The sequence below is a fragment of the Notolepis coatsorum genome (assembly GCF_963971535.1).
Source record: "Notolepis coatsorum genome assembly, chromosome: 20".
NCBI lineage: Eukaryota > Metazoa > Chordata > Actinopteri > Aulopiformes > Paralepididae > Notolepis > Notolepis coatsorum.
In genome coordinates, this window is record NC_140184.1 from 63,245,892 (window position 1) to 63,269,038 (window position 23,147).

At 40.7% G+C, this 23,147-nt stretch overlaps 1 protein-coding gene across 2 annotated transcripts in view; it reads right to left on the reverse strand.

Moving 5' to 3' along the window:
- LOC311247337 (uncharacterized protein) overlaps positions 1 to 23,147 on the reverse strand; it is a 58,995-nt gene that overhangs the window by 30,036 nt on the left and 5,812 nt on the right. For both annotated transcript variants that reach the window (XM_084337703.1, XM_084337702.1), the window contains exons 8-9: positions 16,020 to 16,085; positions 15,196 to 15,269 (exon numbers count right to left, since the gene is read on the reverse strand). In XM_084337703.1, the coding sequence (XP_084193829.1) occupies positions 15,196 to 15,269; positions 16,020 to 16,085 (140 nt within the window). The remainder of the gene's footprint in view (positions 1 to 15,195; positions 15,270 to 16,019; positions 16,086 to 23,147) is intronic.

Here is a 23,147-nt window from a genome sequence, read left to right on the forward strand (position 1 = left end):
AGACCAATCCCATATAATGCTTATATTCACGACGTATTAGGGGTGGGAATCACCAGTTTCATCACGATACGATACAATATCGATTCTTTGGACAACGATACGATATTTGCCGATATCACAAAGTCTGCCACGATACGATTCGATTCAGGTGCCTGCGATCGATATGAGGCGATATTATGTGCCCATTTAACATAATCAGTCCCATTTAGATCAACAACAAAAAAGGCTACGGAAATATCAATTGACGTTTTTATTTTTTAGCTCTTCCAGACATTTAAATGAAAAACAATCTATTGTTTTTAATACAAATAGACCTCCTATTCACTTTTTATATATTGAGCTTTAAACTTGAAGTAAAATGTTTTGGAACTCACAACACACAAGCTAAAACCCCTTCCTCTCCCAAACTTCCTACAATTGTTTTATGTTTCATGAATACATTTATTATGTATTCATGTTTAAATAAACATTATCTTTCCATCCTCAGTAACACACACACACAGAATGCCTCTCCCCCAGTCCCCCACAGAAAGGTAGACTGCCCCCGCCCCTCCTCCTTCCCCTCTCCTGTTCTCTCACGGTTAGCTGCTTAGCTTAGGCCCAGTCCTCACGGCGGCTGGAAAACCAGCAACCGATACATGTAGTACAATGCCAAAGCAGTAGGCGGCGATGTTGTTCAGACATGAAGGCCATTTCAACCAATCAGAAAAGGTTGAAAGCTCACTACACTTCCTGCTTAAAAACAAAACAAAGACGCCATCTTTAAATACCCTTGAGTTAGCCATTTAGCCAACGGCGCATATATTTTTCAGCAAAGAAAGAAAGTGCAATAAACAAACTGATACATTCACTGTATGTTCTGCCTCTCATTTGTTGATGAAACAAACCAACAGCAACACAATTTACCACCAAGAGCGGATAGTTTAGTCTCACAAAAAGATCTCCGGTGTTGTTAGCTACATGCTAACGTAATAATGTGGCACTCTCTATGTATAGTATATAGCTTACATGCTAACGTAATAATGTAACGTTAACACTATTATAATGAATGGATGCAAACGTTATTTAACACATTGCAGAATGGGTACAATACAATACGGCTCAATACAAACAATTGTTAAGGGGATGCAGTCTGGACTGGGTTCCTTATAACAATAACTTGACAACACATGAGTTTAGTTTAGCCGCAGCTACAGGTTTTACTCTGGTCGGGTCAGGAATGTGACAACAGACATCAGTCGATCACAACACTCTGTAACAAACTTCTCTTCTAAACGTATTGTTGAAATCATTTTCATATAACGCTACTTGGGACAGCTCTGCTGTAAACACTGGTGTAGCTGGCTCTGCTCTAATCACTCTAACCCCGTGCTCGGTTGCTAACTTGCTATTGTTTGCGACAGTCTGCCCTGAACATGGGAAATAATTGCGACAGCTCTGCTCTAAACACTGGGAATAACCTCGGTTGCTATGCCCACACGCACCCACTGCAACCGGGATGTGCGCAAAACGTCACCCTGGACTCCGGTTTTAAAAGACCGCGGTTGCAGTGTAGCAAAACCCTGGTTGTGTGTGCCCGAACAGTGCAACTGCGCACATACAATCATGGTTACATTAAATCCAGCGCTCGTGTAGACAGCCCCTTAGTTAGCTTAAGCAGCCAACGTGACGTTCATTTAGATATTTAACGCGACGTGGGCATAAAGGAATGGCGACGATGCAAAGCATGTTAGATGCATTTGATCCGTTGCGGGGAAAAAACTGCACAGACTTATATCGGGTCGCAAAATAGACGCTCTGTAGCGCTGTTCTGCTGTAATGTCTACACAGAGTTTCACAATACTGGCCGCTGGCCGATATGACTCGCGGGATTTTCAAAATAAGAGTATCGTCGATCTTTTTACGTTTCATCGATCCCATTTGATTATTGATAATAGATCGATATATCGATCTGGATCAATGTATCGTCCCACCCCTAGAACGTATTGATTTCTTATTTAAGCCATTTTGAAGGGACGGTTTATAGTGTCAATTGACAATGAGAATAGACAGATAGCAATAATATAAAGTATAGATTTAGCTCTACAAACAGCCTCACGCACAATGAAACCTTATTATTAGAGATGTCCGATATTATCGGCCTACCGATATTAGCGGCCGATATCGGCATTAAAATGTGATATCGGAAAATATCTGTATCGGTTTTCAATTTCTCTTTTTTTTTATAACATTTCTATAACCTTTATTTACCCAGGGAAGCAAGTAAGAACAAATTCTGATTTTATTTATTGTCAAAAGTATGCATAATGTTGTGTTAATTCCACAACTAGAGATATGTAATGTTAATTACCTGAAATTATTTTGGGGGGGAACCCTGCATATATCGGTATCGGTTGATATCGGTATCGGAAATTAAGAGTTGGACAATATCGGTATATCGGTAAAAAAGCCAATATCGAGCATCCCTACTTATTATGATAAGCTGGCCTTATAAAGTGGGTCCGTCTAATACCCGTGGCAGTCAATGTGTTAAGATGCATGCAGAACTACAAATACCCACTGGCCGTTGTCAACCAACCCCTCCCACACCCAACACCTTATCCAGGTGATAGGCATTCACTGGTAGGGGCGGGGGTAGGTGCGTTAAAGTTACCATAGCTCAGCGTAGGAAGCTCTGATCGACTGGGTTTGTCGCTACGTGTTCGGGAGACTCGGGTGGATAAAAACCTGATTATGATCTCTACCACAACCCGAGCTGTGAGTGAATTATGTGAAGGGGAGCAACATATGGCAGGAGACTTATGTCAAGGCAGCAGCGTGAGCCTGTCCACGGGAGTGAGGCGCTGGCAGAAGTGAAAATGTTTCCAAATAAAATACCCGGAAGACTAATGAAAATAAAATACATTTAATTTTAAACAACTTTATTCTTTCATTTTCGGCCTGGTACCAAATGATCCACGGTTGATTTAGAATCAAAGGGAGGAATGAAGGAATCTATGTTTTTCAATGTGTATATAATGTATATATCGGTGGGTGACAGCATCTACTCAGACGGATCTATAGATCTTAAGTAGCCGGCAGTCAGTGTGTGTTAGCAGCAGACTAATAGCAGAGCCCATGGCTCCGAGGTCGTTCGGCAGCTTGTTAACATAAACACTGATAAGCACTGAGAGCAGGCAGGTTTGGTCAGAGAGAACTATGGGGAGAGTTTGACATAGATAGAACGGACGTTTAGTGTGCTAAAGGTGAAGAGCAGTTGCCATGGCAGCGTGTCACGTAGTAACGAGAAGAGTTCTCCCTGTTGCTATGGGGAGAACATTATGAGCCATGGGTTCCTTCCGGGGTAAGTTTAGATTGAGACACGACGCACAATTGAGCAGATGCGTTGATCAGAGACTTTCATCCATCCTCACCCTCGCCGGGTGGGGGAGGGGAAATATGCCACATCATGCATGGCTACAATGAGGCCCAGAACCATTGGACTAATGAGGAGAGACGGTGGAGGACATTACGGAATTGTTTACATCTGGTACAGAGGCTATGTTTATTTAAATAAACATGAGGAAAGAGATCACGATGCAGTGTCGTTTCTTATGACTAACTGATGTACTAACAGGGGTTGACAGTGGGTGACAGCCAATGTGAAGTATTGAAAACAAACGCAACGCAGAACAGGGAGTCACGAAGGAGATGACGAGATGAGATTGGCTGATTACCTTAGTATCCAACAACGGCCAGGTAGCGGTTCACAATCCGATGGTTGGGGACCTCTGCTATAGAGCCCTCTCTCTATACTCTGTTATGAGCAAGCTGTACTGGAGTAGATGCCTTACTATATGCGCACTGCCAGCCAGCTTTTATGGGATGGAGAGAAGATCTCATCTCGATTCAGATACAATTGAACAGAAAAGGTTCCAAAGATATTAATGTTTCTCTGCATATTTTCACACCGCCAACAAAGTACTGGGCTAATTTTTGGTGCGTCTCCTCTACTCTCAATCTAACAATAATTAACATATTTACAAGTCATATTAACACTTTGAGTGCCGTTCACGTAGATCTACGGTTCTGTCATCCGATCGTTGAGTGCCGTTCACGTAGATCTACGTTTCTGTCACGGTATTTCTTTTATTATCTATACCCATTCATAATTCAGCGGGACACCTTGTGCATACTGTTCTGTGTCTAAGCTGGCAGACGGTCTTATAACGCCCTCTAACGCCTTCGGCCAGTAATACACCCGGTTAGAAATGGGTTCGTTTATTTTCTATACAGTGCTGCGGCGTGGGGGCGGGTCCTAAACACAAGCTTATAGGGATGGCTTGGACAACTGAACCCGCCCGCCCGTTGAAGAGCAATGCCCAATAACGTTGGAGGGACGATCGCTGTGGATAACTGGAATGGCGATGAGATTATTGGATTCTTTTTTTTGCATTACTTCAGAGACCAGGTAAGGACACTATATATGAAAGCTTGCGTTGATCTGATATTTATTTCTACTGCGATTGAAGCTATACGTGTTTATGTGTCTGGCTGTTCTGCCGTTGGGATGCAGGAGGGGGGGGGGTGCGCGCCGGTCTAAACCACATTGCATGCATGCACCACAAAGGATAATAGTGATGATCTAGCGTTGATATTCAGGAAGATCCGATAATCAGGTGAAAAATGACAATGTGTTTATTGAATTACACAAAAACGCCGTTAGTGCCTTTTCCCTGGAATTGCTCAGAAGCGGCCGGACTATGTTCATATTCAAAACGGTATCAAACGAAAATGTACGGATGAAAAAATAATCAGTTTTTTTGCACGTTGACCAGAAGTAGCTCAATGAGACTCAACGGCGTTATTAGACCCATAGCGATACTATAAAATATAGGTTTAGTTCTACAAACTACAACTACGTTTACATTGGTTTAATGGGCGGCACGGAAGTAGTCACTTCCCGGAAGGGGCGTAGCACTCAGTGTTAAGTTTAGCAAATAAGGAAACGTATAGAGAACATTCCAAAGCACAAAAAAATTTCAATATCGCCATTTAGACCCATTTCTGAATTGTGCAACATTTGAGTTTTCTGAGGAATCGTGAGCTCCAACGCTTGAGGGCCAACCACGTATATATATACACGTGGTAAGGTTGTTTTGAGACCGAGACAACGGGCCCAGTACTTTGTTGGCAGTGTGAAAATAGTGTTAAATTGTATCTGAATCGGGAGATGATCTTCTCTCAGTCACTGAAAGTGTATTTCTCAGTCACATAAAAGCTGGCTGGCAGTCGCATAGAATAATCTACTCCAGTACGCGCTCCGCAAGACCAGTACCTGGCCGTGGATAATTTGGTACCAGGCCGTAAAGAATAGTTGTTTAAAAAAAATCATTAGTCTTCCAGGTATTTGCCACTTCCGCCCACGCCTCACTCTTTTTTTGGTAAAAATAAGTCTCCTGCCATAATGCTCCATCGTGTAATTCACTCACAGCTCAGGCTGTGGTAGAGACATGATCATGATCAGGTTATTATGCACCCGAGTCTGCCGAACACATACATACACTGAGCTATGGTAACTTTCGCACACGTACCTACCCCCTACCAGTGAATGCCTCTCACCTGGAAAAGGTGTTAGGTGGGGGAGGGGTTAGGTGGCAAAGGCCAGTGGGTATTTGTAGTTCTGCATGTATCTAAAGTAAGGCTGTCAAAGTTAACGCGGTATTAACGCACAATTCTATTAACGCAACTATTTTTTTTTAACTCACAATTACCTTTTTAGAAAAGATACTATGCTTGTTTCTGACTCAGTGTGTGTGTGTGAGATAGATAGAGAGGGGGGGTGAGAGAGATGAGGAAGGGGCAAGAGAGAAAGAGCTGGGAGAGTGTGCGTGAGAGAGAGAGAGAGAGAGAGGGGGGTGGGGGTGGGTGAGTAGGGCTGGGCGATATGGCCAAAAACGTTATCGCGATAAAATTATTCTCATATAACTCTATATCGATAATTATCGTCGATATAATGTCTGTCAAGTTTAATTAACTTCTTATGCCCGGCGCCGATGGACGGGCTATTAATAGACTTGTTTTGCTGCTGCGAATGTCTCGAGTTGATGTCGTCATCAGTCCGCGCACGTTAGCAGTTAGCCAGAGCAAGCGGTGTATCCCATGACAATGTACTAAATATGTACATTGTACATTGCAACGACGTCCACCGCATACCCCACACTACTATAACCGTGGCCTCAGAATTCACGCCACACCCACTCGGCACGTAAACTATAAAATAGCGCCGTGCAAGCTAATTATTCTAGCCAGCCTCGTTTCCAATGTACTAAATATCACCCTAAAATACTCCGTTCCGCCCCAATACATTGCAACGACGTCCACCGCATACCCCACACTACTATAACCGTGGCCTCAGAATTCACGCCACACCCACTCTGCACGTAAACTATAAAATAGCGCCGTGCAAGCTAATTATCCTAGCCAGCCTCGTTTCCAATGTACTAAATATCACCCTAAAATACTCTGTTCCGCCCCAATACATTGCAACGACGTCCACTGTATACCCCACACTACTATAATCGTGGCCTCAGAATTCACGCCACACACCCACTCTGCACGTAAACTAAAATAGCGCCGTGCAAGCTAATTATCCTAGCCAGCCTTGTTTACTACTTGAGTTCTACCTCTCCCAGAGGTGCAGCGCGGGTCTCCTTCCGCTGTCGGCCATCTCCTTCACTGATTGTTGGTTGTTAGTGCGTGTGCTTATATCCAAGCTTGGAAAATCGATATATCGAAACTTTGCGACCACGTTTCATGTTTATTTCGAGGAAATAATTTATCGCAATAGTTATCGTTATCGTTTTATCGCCCAGCCCTAGGGGTGAATACTCAGCCCTTGTGTGGGTGAATGTAACAAGTTCCTAACGTTTTCTTTGGCCTATTATTTCATGCACACTTTATTCATCGTTTTAAATTATTATTTTCTTTTAAGTTATTTTGTGCATCACCGTTTTGAATTTGATGCCAATTTGCAATGCATGAGGGTCATCCTTTTGTGTTAAATGGCTGCATAAAGCAAGCATTGTTGACTCATGTTGATAAGAGTCTTAAAACTTGGAACTTGAAAAAGATCAGTTTAAGGTAGATACATTTTTTAATGCGCTTAAATCGTGAGTTAACCTCTTCCACCCGATGGGAATGTCCCGAAATGACATCTGGTCATAAATCAATATTTTTTAGACTATTGTATAAAAGTTGCGATTTTAATTTCAAACGTATTCAAGTATTATCACTAACATGTCACAACAGCATGTAGAATGTATATTATCATCAATACGTAGGTTAAAAGTGTCATTAGATAGATTTAACTTTTCGATTAGGTGAAGTCTATTCCGAGAGGGCGACCATTTTGGAAATGTTTAACCATTGGAGTTCCACAGATATCGTTCTGCGTTAAGTTTTTAAAACTACACTTCTTGGAAGATTTTATGGGGTTCAAGGTTCTGTATGAATTATTTCAATAACTGTTAATATTCGGGATAAGCCACAAAAGGTAACGTTTGACAAATATTGAAAGGCTTTCAAGTTTCTCTTCCCTATTGTTAACATGTAGGAACAATTGGATCTGAAATTAGTTTCAAAACGGTTGCACTGTGGGGAAAATAAAAAAGTACAGTAGATTACAGTAGATTTCATTATCTGTTCTTATGCACGCCTGGTGATACTAAATCCAAATTGAACTTTGGCATTTGAAAGATAATATGTATATAAATAAATGTGCGAATTGGCTATAAAAGGTAATTTATAAGCCTCCTATTCTAATAATATTTCAAATTGCATTGGTCAGGATGGGAGAATTCAGTACTGTATCTACAGAACCTTGTTTAATCATCTTCCCATTATTAATTTCTAGGGCTGACTTCGATTTTTTTTTATTCGAAGCTTCGAAATAATAAAAAAAAATACAAAAAGTATAATTTTTACTTTTTTTTGTTGTGGGACTTGTACAGCACTTAGTCAGTTCAACTTCGTCAGTGCTGTAAAGTTTAAACCTTTTTAAATCTTAAGACAAACACTGCTTCCATGAAATATTGTCATTTGAGGCTTTATAAAAGCAGCACAATGAACACAAATCTGTCAGTGCCGAGTCCGACCTCATCTTAAATAACAAACGGCATTGCTTGTTGTAGTTAACACTTTGGGTGCCGTGAACAGTCTTTAGACGTCATTCCCGGCCATGCTCAAGTTGCCGGAGGACGCTTTACGTCGTCCTTATATCAATATTTCAAAAATCTACGATCGGATTCATATGTCCCCTCCGCTGGCCTGAGATCCACCAGCAGGACCCACTGAGCTCTCTGGCGGTTCAGGAGCGCCATCTGGTGGCCGATCGGCGCAATCGCTTAAACAGGATGTGCCATAGAGGTTGTGCTAGACGTCCGTATTGCTTCCGGCCACTCTGTACATGTCCCGGGACTCTGGCTCGTCACGCTACATAGCGATCGATTGCCAATAACTCGATAAACAACATGATTTGGACGTATATACCATTATACAAGCTGGAGATGGACCGGGTAAATCGCCATCCCATAATGATAGAATTTCTACTCTACGATGATCGCCCAACGGCGCGAGGAGACTGGGGTGAGTTTGAGCGTGTAACGTTACCGTCTTCGATACTAACTGCTATTATCAACATTTGACCCACATTAGATGATTGGTATAACGCTGCCCACGGAATTATAAACGCCCCCTCGCCCATCCGGTCAACATCAGATGACGTGTAGTAACTTCTAGAAGTAAGTCTAGTTGGAATTTTTTATATCACGCTGATTGCCATCAAACTGTATTTCATCATCAATATAATGCATTTGGGGCTATAAATCACGTTCTGGAGAAAGCTGCAGAAAGAGATGAAAACACTTATACATTAGACCATACTTTACTATGAATATGTGAATGAAAAAGTTTAACGTTGCTACACAATGAACAATACATATAGGACTTTGAATGGGCCCTAATAATGGCAATGTAGCAATAGAATTAAAAAAGTTATAGCCCTGCAAAGAAGGGGACTTTCTCCATAGACAAATAGCGCTGGCAATCTATGGTATATCATGAATTTAACCTTAGGCAGCCAAAGTGTTAAGAGGCAGTTGATTTAGCAAAAAATAAATAAAAATTTTGAAAAAAGAAGAAATCATATATATATATATATATATTTCATATTCGAATCCCATGCCCATCGAACGAAGCTTCGAACCTTCAAAGTATTTAAGACAGGGCTGTACACTGCGACGAGATTATCGCAAATTGCCCCTTAATTTGGCCCGTGCGAGTGGAAAATAATATTTGGGGGCAACCTTGCAAATAGTGATTTCAACCCTTCATTCGCATTTCACTCCTAAATTAATCCATACAAATTGGATAAAAAAAAAGTTAAACATTAGTCTACAACCAGGGCTGTACAGTGAGACATAATGTTGCGGTGGTGAAAAAATCTGTCGGCAATGAATGAATTTACTGCGATAGCCTGTGTGAAGAAAATATTTGCGTGTGAAGTGAATCTGGGTCACGCTATTCAACTTGGTAGTTGTAGTCTATCGTGCGATTAAATACCATGTCCCCGTCTGGTAGAGTCCATACATCCAACACCAAATCCCATAATTCCTAGTGAACCATCTAAACAAAACTGAATGTGGGCTATTGCATCGCCAAAGAAGAACTTCAGTTCAATAAGTTTAAGCCGCTAATTTAGCTCTGCAAGAAGAACGGAGCGGATATCAGTCCATCTTATGACAACCACGTCCGATATGGAGAGATGATAAGACCATAGCCGGTGAAATTAAGTCGGATCTGGCAGTGATGATTGGCGGGGACACACTTCTAAAGTTAGGCGAGTAGCCCACTATTAGGACGTTTTTCAATACAGTCTACTTAAATTTCCCTCCGGGGATCAATAAAGTATCAACCTATCTAATAATGAGACAATATGCAAATAAGATAATACTAATAATTGTCACGGTTCCCCGTATATGAAATGAAAGTGGCTTGCAACTTACTGCTGGTAAAATCACTGTTTATTTCTCGTTTTGCATAGTATTACATTCCTCTTCTATAAACAATCAAAGTCCTACCGTAAGAGCCTCATACGGGTCAATTAAACCTTTTTGATTACAGTCTTTCCTTCGAGCCAAGTTGAACTGAACATTTCACTGTCAAAAGCGCAAACGTAAACAAGGTTGCGTCGCAACACGGTTTTCAAAATAAAGGTCACATACACATACCGTAGCAGGCCTCTCAATTCTTATAAAAAAAAGTCATGGATATACATAAACATTAATTGGCATAGATCTCTATAAATGGCCCAACACATTGATCACTTTAGGCACACCTTGAAACCAGTAACATCACATATATGAAGCAGGTAATTACCCATAAAATAAACCTTTCATGGAGTTATTTACAATAATAATTAATACATTTTATTTATAAAGCACTTTTCATTGTGAAACAAAGGAATGCAATGGTGTGTGTGTTGTAGTGATCTCATTCAAGGAGCACTACACAAGCGCACGCACACAGTTCGTTGTTTTTGTTCTATTAGTGATTTACACACTCTGTTGGTTCATTATAAAAGATACAAACCTGAAAACAAACACTTAAATGTTAACACTTTAACTGCCAGAAGACGAGTTTAGGAGTCCTTCCCCGCCATGCTCAAGTTGCCGAAGACGCCGTAACTAGTCTTTGATATCAATATTTCAAAAATCTGTGATCGGATTCATATTTCCCATCCGCTGGCCTGAGACCCACCAAAAAGCCCCACTGAACCCTCTAGCGGTTCAAGAGCGCCATCTGGTGGCCGATCGGCGCAGTCGCCTAACAGGAAGTTACTTGGACGATGTGCTGTTCATCCATATTACTTCCGGGCACTCTGTATAGGTTCCGGCACTCTAGCTCGTCACAATACATAGCGATCCGTTGCCAATAACTCGATAAACAACATGATTTGGACGTATATACTATTATACAAGCTGGAAATGGACCGGATATTTTTACATCCCATAATGGAAAACTGTCTACCCCACGCTGATCGCCCAACGGCCCGCGGAGACTGGGGTGAGTTTTAGCGTGTAAAATTTCCATGTTCGACACTAACTGCTATGATGAACATTTTACCCACATTAGATGAATGGTATAACGCTGCCCACTGAATTATAAACACCCCCTCGCCCATCCGGTCAACATCAGATGACGTGTAGTAACTTCCAGAAGTCAGTCCAGTTGGATTTTTTTATATCGCGCCGATTGCTATCAAACTGTATTTGATCATCAATATAATGCATTTGGGGCTATAAATCACGTTCTGGAGAAAGCTGCAGAAAGAGATGATCATAGATCATATTTTAGTATGAATATGTGAATGAAAAAGTTTAACGTTCATACACCCTGAACAATACATATAGGACATTGAATGGGCCCTAATAATGGCAATTTAGCAATAGAATTTAAAAAGTTATAGCCCTGCAAAGAAGGGGAACTGCTCCATAGACAAATAGAGCTGGCAACCTATGGTATATCATGAATTTAGCCTTAGGCAATCAAAGTGTTAAATAAAAGGACCACAGAAATGAGGCAGGAACATATTTTTTTGCACTATAATGGTAAAATTGTTATTTAAAAATGTGCCCCTAAAAAATATTCTGTGCCCCTAATTTTCTCATTTAGGGGCAAGTGTGCCCCTAGTGAAAAAGCTTAGCGTACAGCGCTGAGACAGCCCTATTAATTTCCTTCGATTTTTTTGTACACATTATCTCAAGAAGGTACTGAACGAGGGGAGCTCCAGTAGCTCACCGCGTACCTCGAACGCTATTTCGGCGTTGGGGACAACCGTGCGCGTCACGGATCTGGGGTAGCGAGTTCGACTCCCGGACAAGCCGTACTTTCTCAGAGTGTCTTTCCCCCCCATCTATACCCCCATTCAACCTGTTTCTGTCGGTCATACTTGACCAGAAAAAGCGATAAACGCGAAAAGAACCAGCTGACTGGTCAAAGTTTAAAAAAAAAAAGAAGGTACTGAACGAGGTCAGTGGCAGTTTTTAATGTTTGGTCATTATTAGCATGGTGTTATTCACTGTCAAAAATGCAAAGAAAAATCATAATTCATATTCTCCTTTGTTTCATCACAATTTAAGCAAGCCTAGTACAATATTTCTGACACGGAATACATTTCCTGAGGTCCATAGATATCCCTAGATACCAAGAATATGATAATGGGCCTTGTAGAAGTGGAGCAATATTCCATTTACCTAGGTATATATTTTAGGCGGATTTTCAGAAAATATTCCACAGGTGGAACAGGTTAACTATGGACAATCATGCGATTAATCAGATTAAATATTTTAATCGATTGACAGCACAAATCTTAAAACAGCCCCTTTGAAGCTCCAGTGTTTCCCCTACCATAGCCTTGGCGGCCCACCCCGCTAACGGGACCGCCGGATATTTTTTTTATATATATATATTTTTTTTATTAAAGTTTGCTTTAATCACAGTAACTAGGGGTGCACCGATGTATCGGTCGGGTATCGGTCGATAAGTGCCTTGTTGACTGCAATCGGCCTATAAGCTCGAATGTGCCGATGGCAGTAGCCGATAAATATCCATCAATTTGTGTCGCGTCAAAAGGCAAAAAAAAGTTCAGTCGCATCGCGACCTGCACAACGCCGCCCCCGGCCCACACAAGCTACTGCATCAAAGTTACTACTTTCGTTTTGTGGCATTAACGTTATATAGTTAGTGTTACACGTTCAATAACATCAGCATATTATTTACCCGAACGTAGCAAGTATTCATACTAGCTCAGTTCCTTCCTTTGCTCATAGAGCCCCGAGTTTGACCCATTCTGCAATCTGTTAAAGTTTTCAATCAGACACATGTATAGAAAGGCTTTGTTTTATTATAACATTCATTGCAGTAAAATCATTATGCCTCATTTAGTCATCCTGCGGAGCTAAAAGCTAAACATCGGCCGCGCTTTGTTGTTGTAGAAAACCTCCAGCCAAAATCAATGGCGGACAAAAGCAGAAGTAAAAAATGTATATGCGCTTGCCAATTGGTGGTAACAGCAAGCCGAGGCGGGTGCAAGCGGTGTGTGACGTAATTGGCAGAATCGACTGTCAATCAAAATGTCATTGGTTGAGAGCTCTGGTTGAGACAATAGTATCCAGCTGCAGCGCGGTAGAACATACTGGGAGAACTAGTATCTAGCTGCAGCCCGGCAGACCATACTGGGAGAGAGATAGTGCTATTTCTTGATGTTTCCTTTTTTTAAGTAAGTAAAGAGGCCTATGTTCATATCGGTGAGCACAATTTGTAACACAAATATACAGTAGTTTCATAAAAAATATATATATTACAAAAAAAATTAAAAATTACAAAAAGAATTTTTTTTTAAAAAGATTTGCCACAAATATCGGTATCGGCCGATTGTGTTAGTTGAACAATCGGTATCGGTAGCAAATTTTCATATCGGTGCATCCCTAACAGTAACGTTGGCGAGCTAGCTAAATTATAAATACATTGGTCCTCATATAAATCAATCAATTCACCAAGACTTTAAAACGGTGGTGTGGCACGGTCTACGGAGACGCAGAAAAAAAACTACCAAATCATTCCGAGAAAATCCTGTGGGAAACACTGTCCCTGTATTGTAAATAGTTCATATGTGTGTTGTCACTACTGTATGTCAAATTGTAAATAAGTTAATTTATGTGTTAATATTTATTTACCTAATTTATGTGCAATAGTTTCATTTCAGCTCAGTGTAGAGAAATGCACCGATACCAACAACCGCAGGTTACGATACTTAAAAAATGGCTAGCTATATCAGTACCTTGCCAGCTGCTGACAAGTGCCGGTATTTGCAAAATATTGCCTGCTTCGGTGGCCAGTGTCGTTTCAGCCAAATGGCAAAATTATCCCACTCAATGTCCAGACGTGTCTTATGGCGACATCTACAATTACCTCATTGAGTCTCCAGGTAGACTAATGTTGATTTCAGTCATCTATGACCTTTTTTGCCTAGATATACATCTATACATCTTAGTCCTGTCCACTTTATATTTAAGTGCAGTGGTCTATAGCCGCTCACATTCCCACCACAAGCTTCCCCCCTCTGATGAAACATTCCAACATGACTTGCGCGCCGTTCAGACTCCTTTGGCAATCTGCGCATGCGTATGGGGAGTAGGTGCTGAAAAAGGGACTATAGCTCAGCCGAGAAAGTTCCGATCGATTTGGAATTTGTCGCACCGTGTTCAGGAGACTCAGGCGTATTAAAAGTCTATTCGATCATGTCTCTAGCACCCCCACAACAACCACTTACATCAAGGCTCTCATCCACATTCATTCATTTGCTCCCCCCGCTCTCTCCTCCATGAGCTCAATGTAACGCGGAAGTGCAGTAGTGTATTGCATTATCATCCTAAGACATCGATTCAAATGTATCCACCCGATTTGTACAAGTGATGGCTTATTTTGAAGGCAAGAACCTGTACTTTCATATATGTATTGACTGTAATCTTCAGTCTGTTACACCAAGCAGAACATGCCTCTACTCCGCTCTGGCACGTGCTTCAATGCATTTGCATCCTCTTACTTGCCGATTTACCCCCAAAATGGTGTGAACCAATCAGCAGTTTGCAATTTTGGCAGCGGCCAATAAAACACCCCACATGCATAAGGCACGCCAACTAGGGATGGGTACCGAATTCGGTACTTTTGAGGTACCGAACCGAAACACGTCGGTACTACCGAGTATCGAATCAAGTGAGAAACCAAAAAAAAATAATTACTTTTTTCTTTTCATATCAACGTTCACACGCACAATATGCTTACCTAGGATTTGACTTGATTCAACAACAAAGCAGTCGGGGCAATGACAAGCCAAAAACTGTCGAAATTGTAGTTATTTGAAGTTTGGATTTTTTTTTTTTTTTTACGACTGACTAAAGTACAGAAAAAGGGTACCGTTGGGTACCGGTTCAAATGTGAGGTACCCATCCCTAACGCCAACAGCATGCCTCTTTACCCAGCTCAAGACTAAACACCTTCCATTGGTTATCAAGGTTTGAAACACCAGTTTGTTTGTTTGTTTGTTTATTGCAAATATTTAATTATACTTTGCCATCGCCAAGTTATTGGTCTTACCTGGATCTGGTCGTTGGCCGTGTCCAGGTAGCCTTGCAAGGCCTTGATCTCCCCCCTCAGTCCATAAATAACAGCTGGAGAAAAGACAAGGAACTGTATTTATATCGCACATTTAAAAACAACCATGGTTGACCAAAGTGCTGCACAATAGAAAGTACAAAAGTACTGTACATACAATACTAATAAAAATACAACACAACAGTTTACACAAACAGTACTAGACTTAACTATAAAACTGAAAAGGCCAGTGAGAAGAAGACAGTGAGTCAAATGCATACAAATTGCTGAGGTTGGGGCAGGTATAATATGTAAAAGGTAAACGGTTCCACACAGATTGGGGACAGCCACTCCAAAGGCTTGGTCAGCTTTAGATTTGAGCATAGATTTTGGAACACCCAGAAGCAACCGATTTCACGACCTCAGTGCTCTAGTTGGCTAAGGCTTGTGAACTTGGAGTTCCAACTAGGTACAGAGGGGCTGGACCATTTAAGATCTTACAAACAAACATCAGGATCTTAAGATTAATCCTGAAACTGAGCCAGTGCAGGAAGGCCAAAACCGGTGTAATATGTTCACTTTCTTGTGCCGGTTCAAATGTGAGCAGCAGCAGCATTCTGCACTAGCTGTAGGTGTCGTAGAGAGCTGGTCTAGGCCCACATACAAGAGTTACAGCAGTCAAGCCTAGATGTAATGAAGGCATGCTTGACCTTCTCCAAATCTTTTTTTCCAAGGTTTTTTTTAAATAAAAAGACAGGATTAGATAGATGGAGAGGAGTACGATATACAAACATATGACACAAACACACATGGAGAGGAGGACTCACCCTGCAGCTCCTCTATCTCACTCTCCAGCTCCTCATTCTGTGTTTTGGTTGCATGGTGGAGGTCCTCTATAAAAATATAATAGATACGTTTATTAATAGCCAAAGCCAGGGTCATTGGTGTGTTGTCAATCAGCACACAAACAATAACAAACTAGCACCTATTTAAAGAACCGTTAGATACAAACAATATGGCATGGGCATGTTTAAAGAAACAAATGGATCATAACACATTATATGTATAATGGATTCATGATGATATTTATATAGGTCATAGAAATTGGGGGGAAATATACAATGTCAAAATATTTTGCCTGACTAATAACTATCCATTGGTATGAGGTATTGAGGTCCAAAATAATAATAAACTTTAGACAAAACAAAAGACACTTAACCCTTTAATCGCCAAGGAAGAGTTAACACGTCAATCTCCGCCATGCGTAATCTGCCAATGACGCCGTAACACATCATTGAGATCAATATTTCAAAAATCTGTGATGGCAATCATATTTTCCCCACGGAGACTTGAGATCTCCTGCTGATCTCCTCTCAATTCTCCGACGGTTCAAGAGCGCCATCTGGTGGCCGATCGCCCAAACAGCAAACCGGAAACAGAAAGTGGTGCTCATCCAAATTCAGTCCGACCACTCGCTATAGCTCCCGGGACTCCATCTTGACACTGGATAATCGATCGCTCGCCCTAACTCAATAAACAACGTTATTTGGACGTAGGCCTGTCACGATAACACATTTTGTTGGGCGATTAATTGTCCCAGAAATTATTGCGATAAGTGATATTATTGCGGTTTTGAGAGAAATAATTTTTTTGAGAAATGTATTTCCCAAAAGTTTTCAATAAATTTTTTTTTTTTTTACTAATATAATGATAATAGCATAATAATGCAAGGAAACCGTTTCAAAGTGCAATAAACCTTTATTTAACATTGGAAGACATTTTAAATATCCTAAATTACTACCTAACCAATCAGATATGAGGTAGCGTCAGAAGCAGAGTAACCTCGTTCCCAGTTTTATCTCCGTGAGAGCAATGATAAAACGAGCAGAGCAATGTGTGTGGACAAGAGGCGGGTTGCTATGTTTACTGTAGGAAGGGGCTTTTAGACCCATGTTTTTTTGCTCGAAAAGAGGGACGTGGGACATTAGGTAAAATGGCTGTGCAGTATACAACCAAAAGCGGTACACCTGGTCACCCTAATTGTGGCTCGCGTTTGTTTACTGTGGCTCGCGGATTATGTGATGGGCAAGCTACTTGGAAAATGTAGTAAGCTACACTACCAGTTACTCTCGATTAAAATATAGCTCAACAATAATCAAATAAACACAAATATATACTATCTCTATTGGAATGGAGACTTTTCAGCACAGGATAAACTAGGGATGGTCAAAAAAAAAAACAGATCGATTGATCACATGATGTACTTGAGTACTCGTGGAGGAAAACGCTGTACAAAATAAACGTCTTTTCCGGTGTTTTAGACTTTGCTCTTTTATTTTGAAACCCACCGACCGGAAGTATTGTTGTTATTATCCTAGCAGAACCTATGAGCGGACAACTTGTGTCGTCCGGTTCTGTGTTTTTGAGCTAATGATAAAACAAATGTTGAGATTGTTGGTGAACAACTAACTTTAGGTTAGTTTTAACGTTAGCTACTAACGTTAGATGCAGCTACTACAGGCAATAAACGATGAGGAGGAAGCGTCATAGCATCAACACTAGATCTTTAATCTTTATTTAGCAGTCCAGTTTCTCCGGGCAGTAGCGTATAGCGTTTGTTCACACTACATCACTACTTGGGTCTAAAAATAGCTACACTACAAAGAACGCTACTTGGTTCAAAAGGACTGCATCACGCTACTGAGAAATGTAGTTAAGCTATGTAGCGTTGCTACTGCCCAACATACGCATGGTGCTCACAGGAGCTCCCGTGCTGTACTCTGTAGTAACGTCAGCGGCCCGCCTCCCCACACGGAGAGGTACTGGTTCCCGCCTCATTAAAACAAACACGCAAATAGCAATTAATTGCGCCCGTCAAAATCATTGCATTCATTTTCATTATTGCGCGATAAATTGATTTATTGCTTATTGCAACAGGCCTATTTGGACGTATATAGTATTATACAACCTGGAAATGGTTCATCTAGATCAGGGGTCAGCAACCTTTTTGACATGGAGTGCCTGTTTGAAATATAGTTGTAACTAGTGTGCCTCAACAATATTCCATGCATCTTAATTTTCTTTTCTCATAATCAGGTATTTTTGATGAAAATTTTTACATTATTACATCATTATTGTTATTATTAACAATATTATTATGGTTGTATCAACCCTAAATCTGAGTTGGGGGGGGGGAATGCAATGCAGACAAACAGCTGCATACAGTGCGACCATTTCACTCACATTTGCCCATTCATTTTTGGACACATCACACACCATTGGTGTGTGTACTGTACGTGTGCTGTCATAGCTCCACCTACAGGCCTAATGGAGAACACCAGGATGTGAATGGAGGGTGAATGTGAGGTATATCGTGTAAATAAATTTTGATTGATCGCAAGACTACACTGTAAAAAAAAATTATAATAATAAGTTACCAGAACTTAAAAATATTGAGTTCAGTTACTGCGCATTAAGGTTTTCAATCCATAATAAGTTAACAGAAAAATAAGTACACAACCACATTATTTCAACCTAATAAAACTATGTTTATTGTCATTGTTTTAAGAACACAAGTTGACTTGGTAATACTCACATTTTGAGTAAAAAAAATTGCTTTTAACATGTGCAATGTTCAATGAAATAGAAAAATAAATAAAATTTGTTGATTAATCCCACTGGTCACAATGGTGACCGTAATAATATTTTTGTTATAAGGCTCTGCAAATGTTACTGAATGATGTAGCAATGTATTTCCAGCTAAATTGAAATAATAAACAAATAAAGGGTCTCAATTAAATATGTGGTAGTAAAAAGAACCCGTTGGAGGATTTCAACAAGATAAATGCGACAACAGTGCAAAATATTTCACTATAATATTTCAAAGCAAAAAAAAAAGAATTATACTTTTTTTTTTTTTTTTTTTACTGCTGCCCCCTGTGCCTATGCAAATGCCCCCGTGTGCCTATGCAGGCACGCGTGCCTAGGGTTGCCTACCCCTGATCTAGATCAACATCCCATAATAGCAAAATTTCTACTCCAAGCTGATCGCCCAACGGCCCGAGGAGACTGGGGTAAGTCAAGTTTCAGCGTTTATTATTACCGTGTTCGATACAAACTGCTCTGATGATCATATCACCCACACTACATGAATCATCTAACGTTGGCCACGGAATTATAACGTTGGCCACGGAATTATAAACGACCCCCCCCCCCCCCATCCGGTCAACATCAGATGATGAGTAGTAACTTCTAGAAGCACGTACATTTGAAATTTTGTATCTGGAGTCAATCGCTATCAAACTGTATTTGATCATCAATATAATGCATTTAGGGCTATAAATCACGTTCTGCAGAATGCTGCAGAAAACGATAAAAACATATTTATACTTTAGACCGTATTTTAGTATGAATATGTGAATGAAAAATTAGAACGTTGCTACATCCTAAACGATAGATAATTGACGTTGAATGGGCCATAGTAATGTCAATTTAGCAATACAATTTAAAAAGTTATAGCCCTGCAAAGAAGGGGAACTTCTCCATAGACAAATAGAGCTGGCAGAGGATGGTATAAGGATGTACATAAGCGTGGCAGAGAAAGGGTTAATAAACAAAGACATACTTGAAATAGAAAGATGAAGAGGATGGAAAACAATGTAATAAAAAAATAAGATGGGATGCCTATTTCATAGAAGTGGGTTTTAAGTCTAGCTCCACAGCATAGCTAGGACACCAATGGTCCTTAACACATTGGGTGCCAACAACGAGAAATCTCGTTGTTGGCCGCCATGCGTTGAGTGCCAATGACGAGAAATCTCGTTATTTAATAGTTATTCAGGGTTTAAAGCAAAAAAATTAAATCTCCTTTTTTTCAGGCCAAGTCATATTCTTATTTTAACCTCCACTGTATTATTTATTTTTTAATAGAGTTAGCGTTTTAAGGGAGCCTACTTGTAGAGCCTACTGTCCCGACTGACTATAGACCCTACTGTTGTGGTTGTTGTGCCAGGCAGGGAGGCTGTGTGCTGGAGAGCGTGAATGCAAGTCTTGCGGCTAGCTTCTGATTGATGGCGAGCTAGCACCCTTTTCCCATTACTTTGAACCATGAACTAAAAGGCTTGTTATCATACAAACAAGGGACTAAACACGTTTCGCAATTATGCCACAACAATGTGGAACGCCCTACCCACAGCCATAAAAAAATGTGAATCCTCAGTGTTTCCCACAGGATTTAGTGAGACTGTGGTGGTGGGTGAACCTCGGCCCCCCTAGGGGGGTCCGGTGGGCATGCCCCCCCAGGAACATTCATTTTTTTTAAGTTTTAAAGTTAAATGCATCAGTCTGGTGCACTTTAAGAGCAAAATTAAGAGGCTAGATCTATGATGAACTTAAAATCGACTAGACACTAGAGCAGGGGTAGGCAACCCTAGTGGCACAGGGGGCAGCAAAAAAAAATAAAAAATTGCTTTGAAATATTATAGTGAAATATTTTGCACCGTTGTCGCATTTATCTTGTTGAAATCCTCCCACAGGTTCTTTTTTTGTAAGTAGAGTATATCAAGGAGGCTTTTCTCTGTAGCTCAGATGTTTTGTTTGAAGGCTTGCCAAACAAAAAGACAATCAAATCAAGGATAAAAGATATCCCCATGTACGGGCGGCTAGGTGGTGTAGTGGGCAAGGCACTCGCCACCAGTGTGGAGACGCTAGGATTCGCGTGTTCGAATCCAGCTCTCCACATTGTTTTTCAGTTTGGCTGGTCGTCCGCAGTAATACACATTGGCCGTATTACGGGGAGGGAAAACTGAAGGGTGGGGATCGAACGTTGTGAACAAGCGACTCCTACAAGTCGGTTGGTGCGCCTGCGCAGTAGAATCAGGAAGTGTCGGGGGCAGCGTGAGCCTCCCACGTGTTACTCCTCGACACTGAGAGATCGAGCTGCGCAGGTGAAAAGATGCGACTGCTGTTACCTCAAGTACCGGAGGGGACTTGTGCTATGTATGACTTAGTCCACATTGCAGCCGGCTTGTGGGAGGCAAGAAACAGCGTTCGTGACAGGGGAGGGTTGAAATTGGATGATACGAAATTGGGATGGGAGGAAATATAGAAAAATGGGAGAAAAAGTGGATCAAAAAAAAAAAGATATCCCCATGTCAGCTTGAAGTGTCGAGCGACGCATCAACGAGATGTCAGAAAATATCAGAGAACAGCAAACAGCTGGATTAAAAGATGCTCCGGTGTGCAGCTTAAAGTGACCAACTACAGCCCCCAGATAACGGAGCTCAGTAAAGCTAAACTGTTTGTCTGCATTGCACCCCCGCCCCAACTCAGATTTAGGGTTGATACAACCATCATAATAATATTGTTAATAATAACAATAATGATATAATAATGTAAAAATCATTAAAAATACCTGATTATGAAAAAAAAAAAATTACGATGCATGGATTATTGTTGAGGCACAATAGTTACAACTATATTTCAAACAGGCACTCCATGTCAAAAAGGTTGCTGACCCCTGCACTAGAGCATACATTTGAGCCATCAAAGAAATTAAGCAAAAGTGGTTACCCGTGTTGAACTATATATAGTCAGGTGCGGCTTATAGTGCGAAAAGTACGGTAGTTTATTTTTTAGAAAATAAAAAAAATAGACTGGATTACTATTACGACTACTACCACTGCCAATACTACTGATACATCCCTATTGGCAAACTTCATATTTTTTTTTTATAAATATAAATAAAAATATTATATAAATATAATCAAATTGACGGAAATCCATCTCAAGATGGAACGCTTTAATGCCTGCGTTATTTCTTTTATTAGCGATATCCATAAATTTTTCATCCATCCAGCCTCACGTTATGATTGGGACTGGCAACATTTTACTTCTGAGCCATGTAACCTGAGACTAGGGATGCCCCGATCGATCTGCCGATAATCAGTATAAATATGAGATAGGTGAATTACGATAATGCTTTATTTTCGCCGATCGTGAAACCCGATCGAAGACGCGCAGAAAACATGATCCAATTCTCAGCGGAGTTCTCACTCGCTGACTTCTCTCTCAGGCACACAGCTGTTGCTGCAGCGCACTGCCCCTCCCCCTCCCCCTCATGTCAACAAGCTCCGGCTAGTGCATGAGCAGCTCTGTTAGCTAGGTAGCTAACGTTAGCTCACCGTTTAAACGAAATGACCCAGTAAATTAAATAGTTCACTTTAGTTTAATACATGATGCATTGTCTAACGGTATCAGTAGCTACAGATGGCTCCTGATATCAATGTCTTATAACATAATTGACATTATTCGTTTTTGCAGCCGTTGGCTAATTAGCTATCATGCTTCATAACAACACTGCGAACATCTTATACGTTTCAGACCCTGTTAGTCAGAGTATACACACACAGCGAGCATTTTGACTTGCGTGGTGGCGATGTCTCGCAGATAATACAACTACAAGTATAATTATATACATTTATATTTAAAAAATAATTATTAAACCAAAAACGATCAGTATCGGCAGTGTATCGGCCGATATGGCTCATAGACGATCGGTATTGGTGGCAAAAAACGTGATCGGGGCATCCCTACCTGAGACTATTGCATTCATTGAGGGCACTGGAAGCAGCGTGGATTATGTGTTTCGAGGTATAACGTTGGATCAATAAACGCGATCAATATTTGGAATGGCGATCAGGAATTGGATTCATCTTTTTGAGGTAAGGAATCTATTTGACCAGTTTTGGGTTATAATCAGATGTTTTTTCACAGATTTCACAACGTGTGCGTGTATGACGTTAGTGCTGACCAGGTCATGGATAATCGATTTCAGCCCGCTTCTCTAGCGTGCATAAGTACACATACTATCGATAATCTAGCGTTTATTTGAAAACGATTCATAAATAGGCCGAAAAATGACAGCGTGTTTTGTGTATTCCACTAAAGAGCTATTT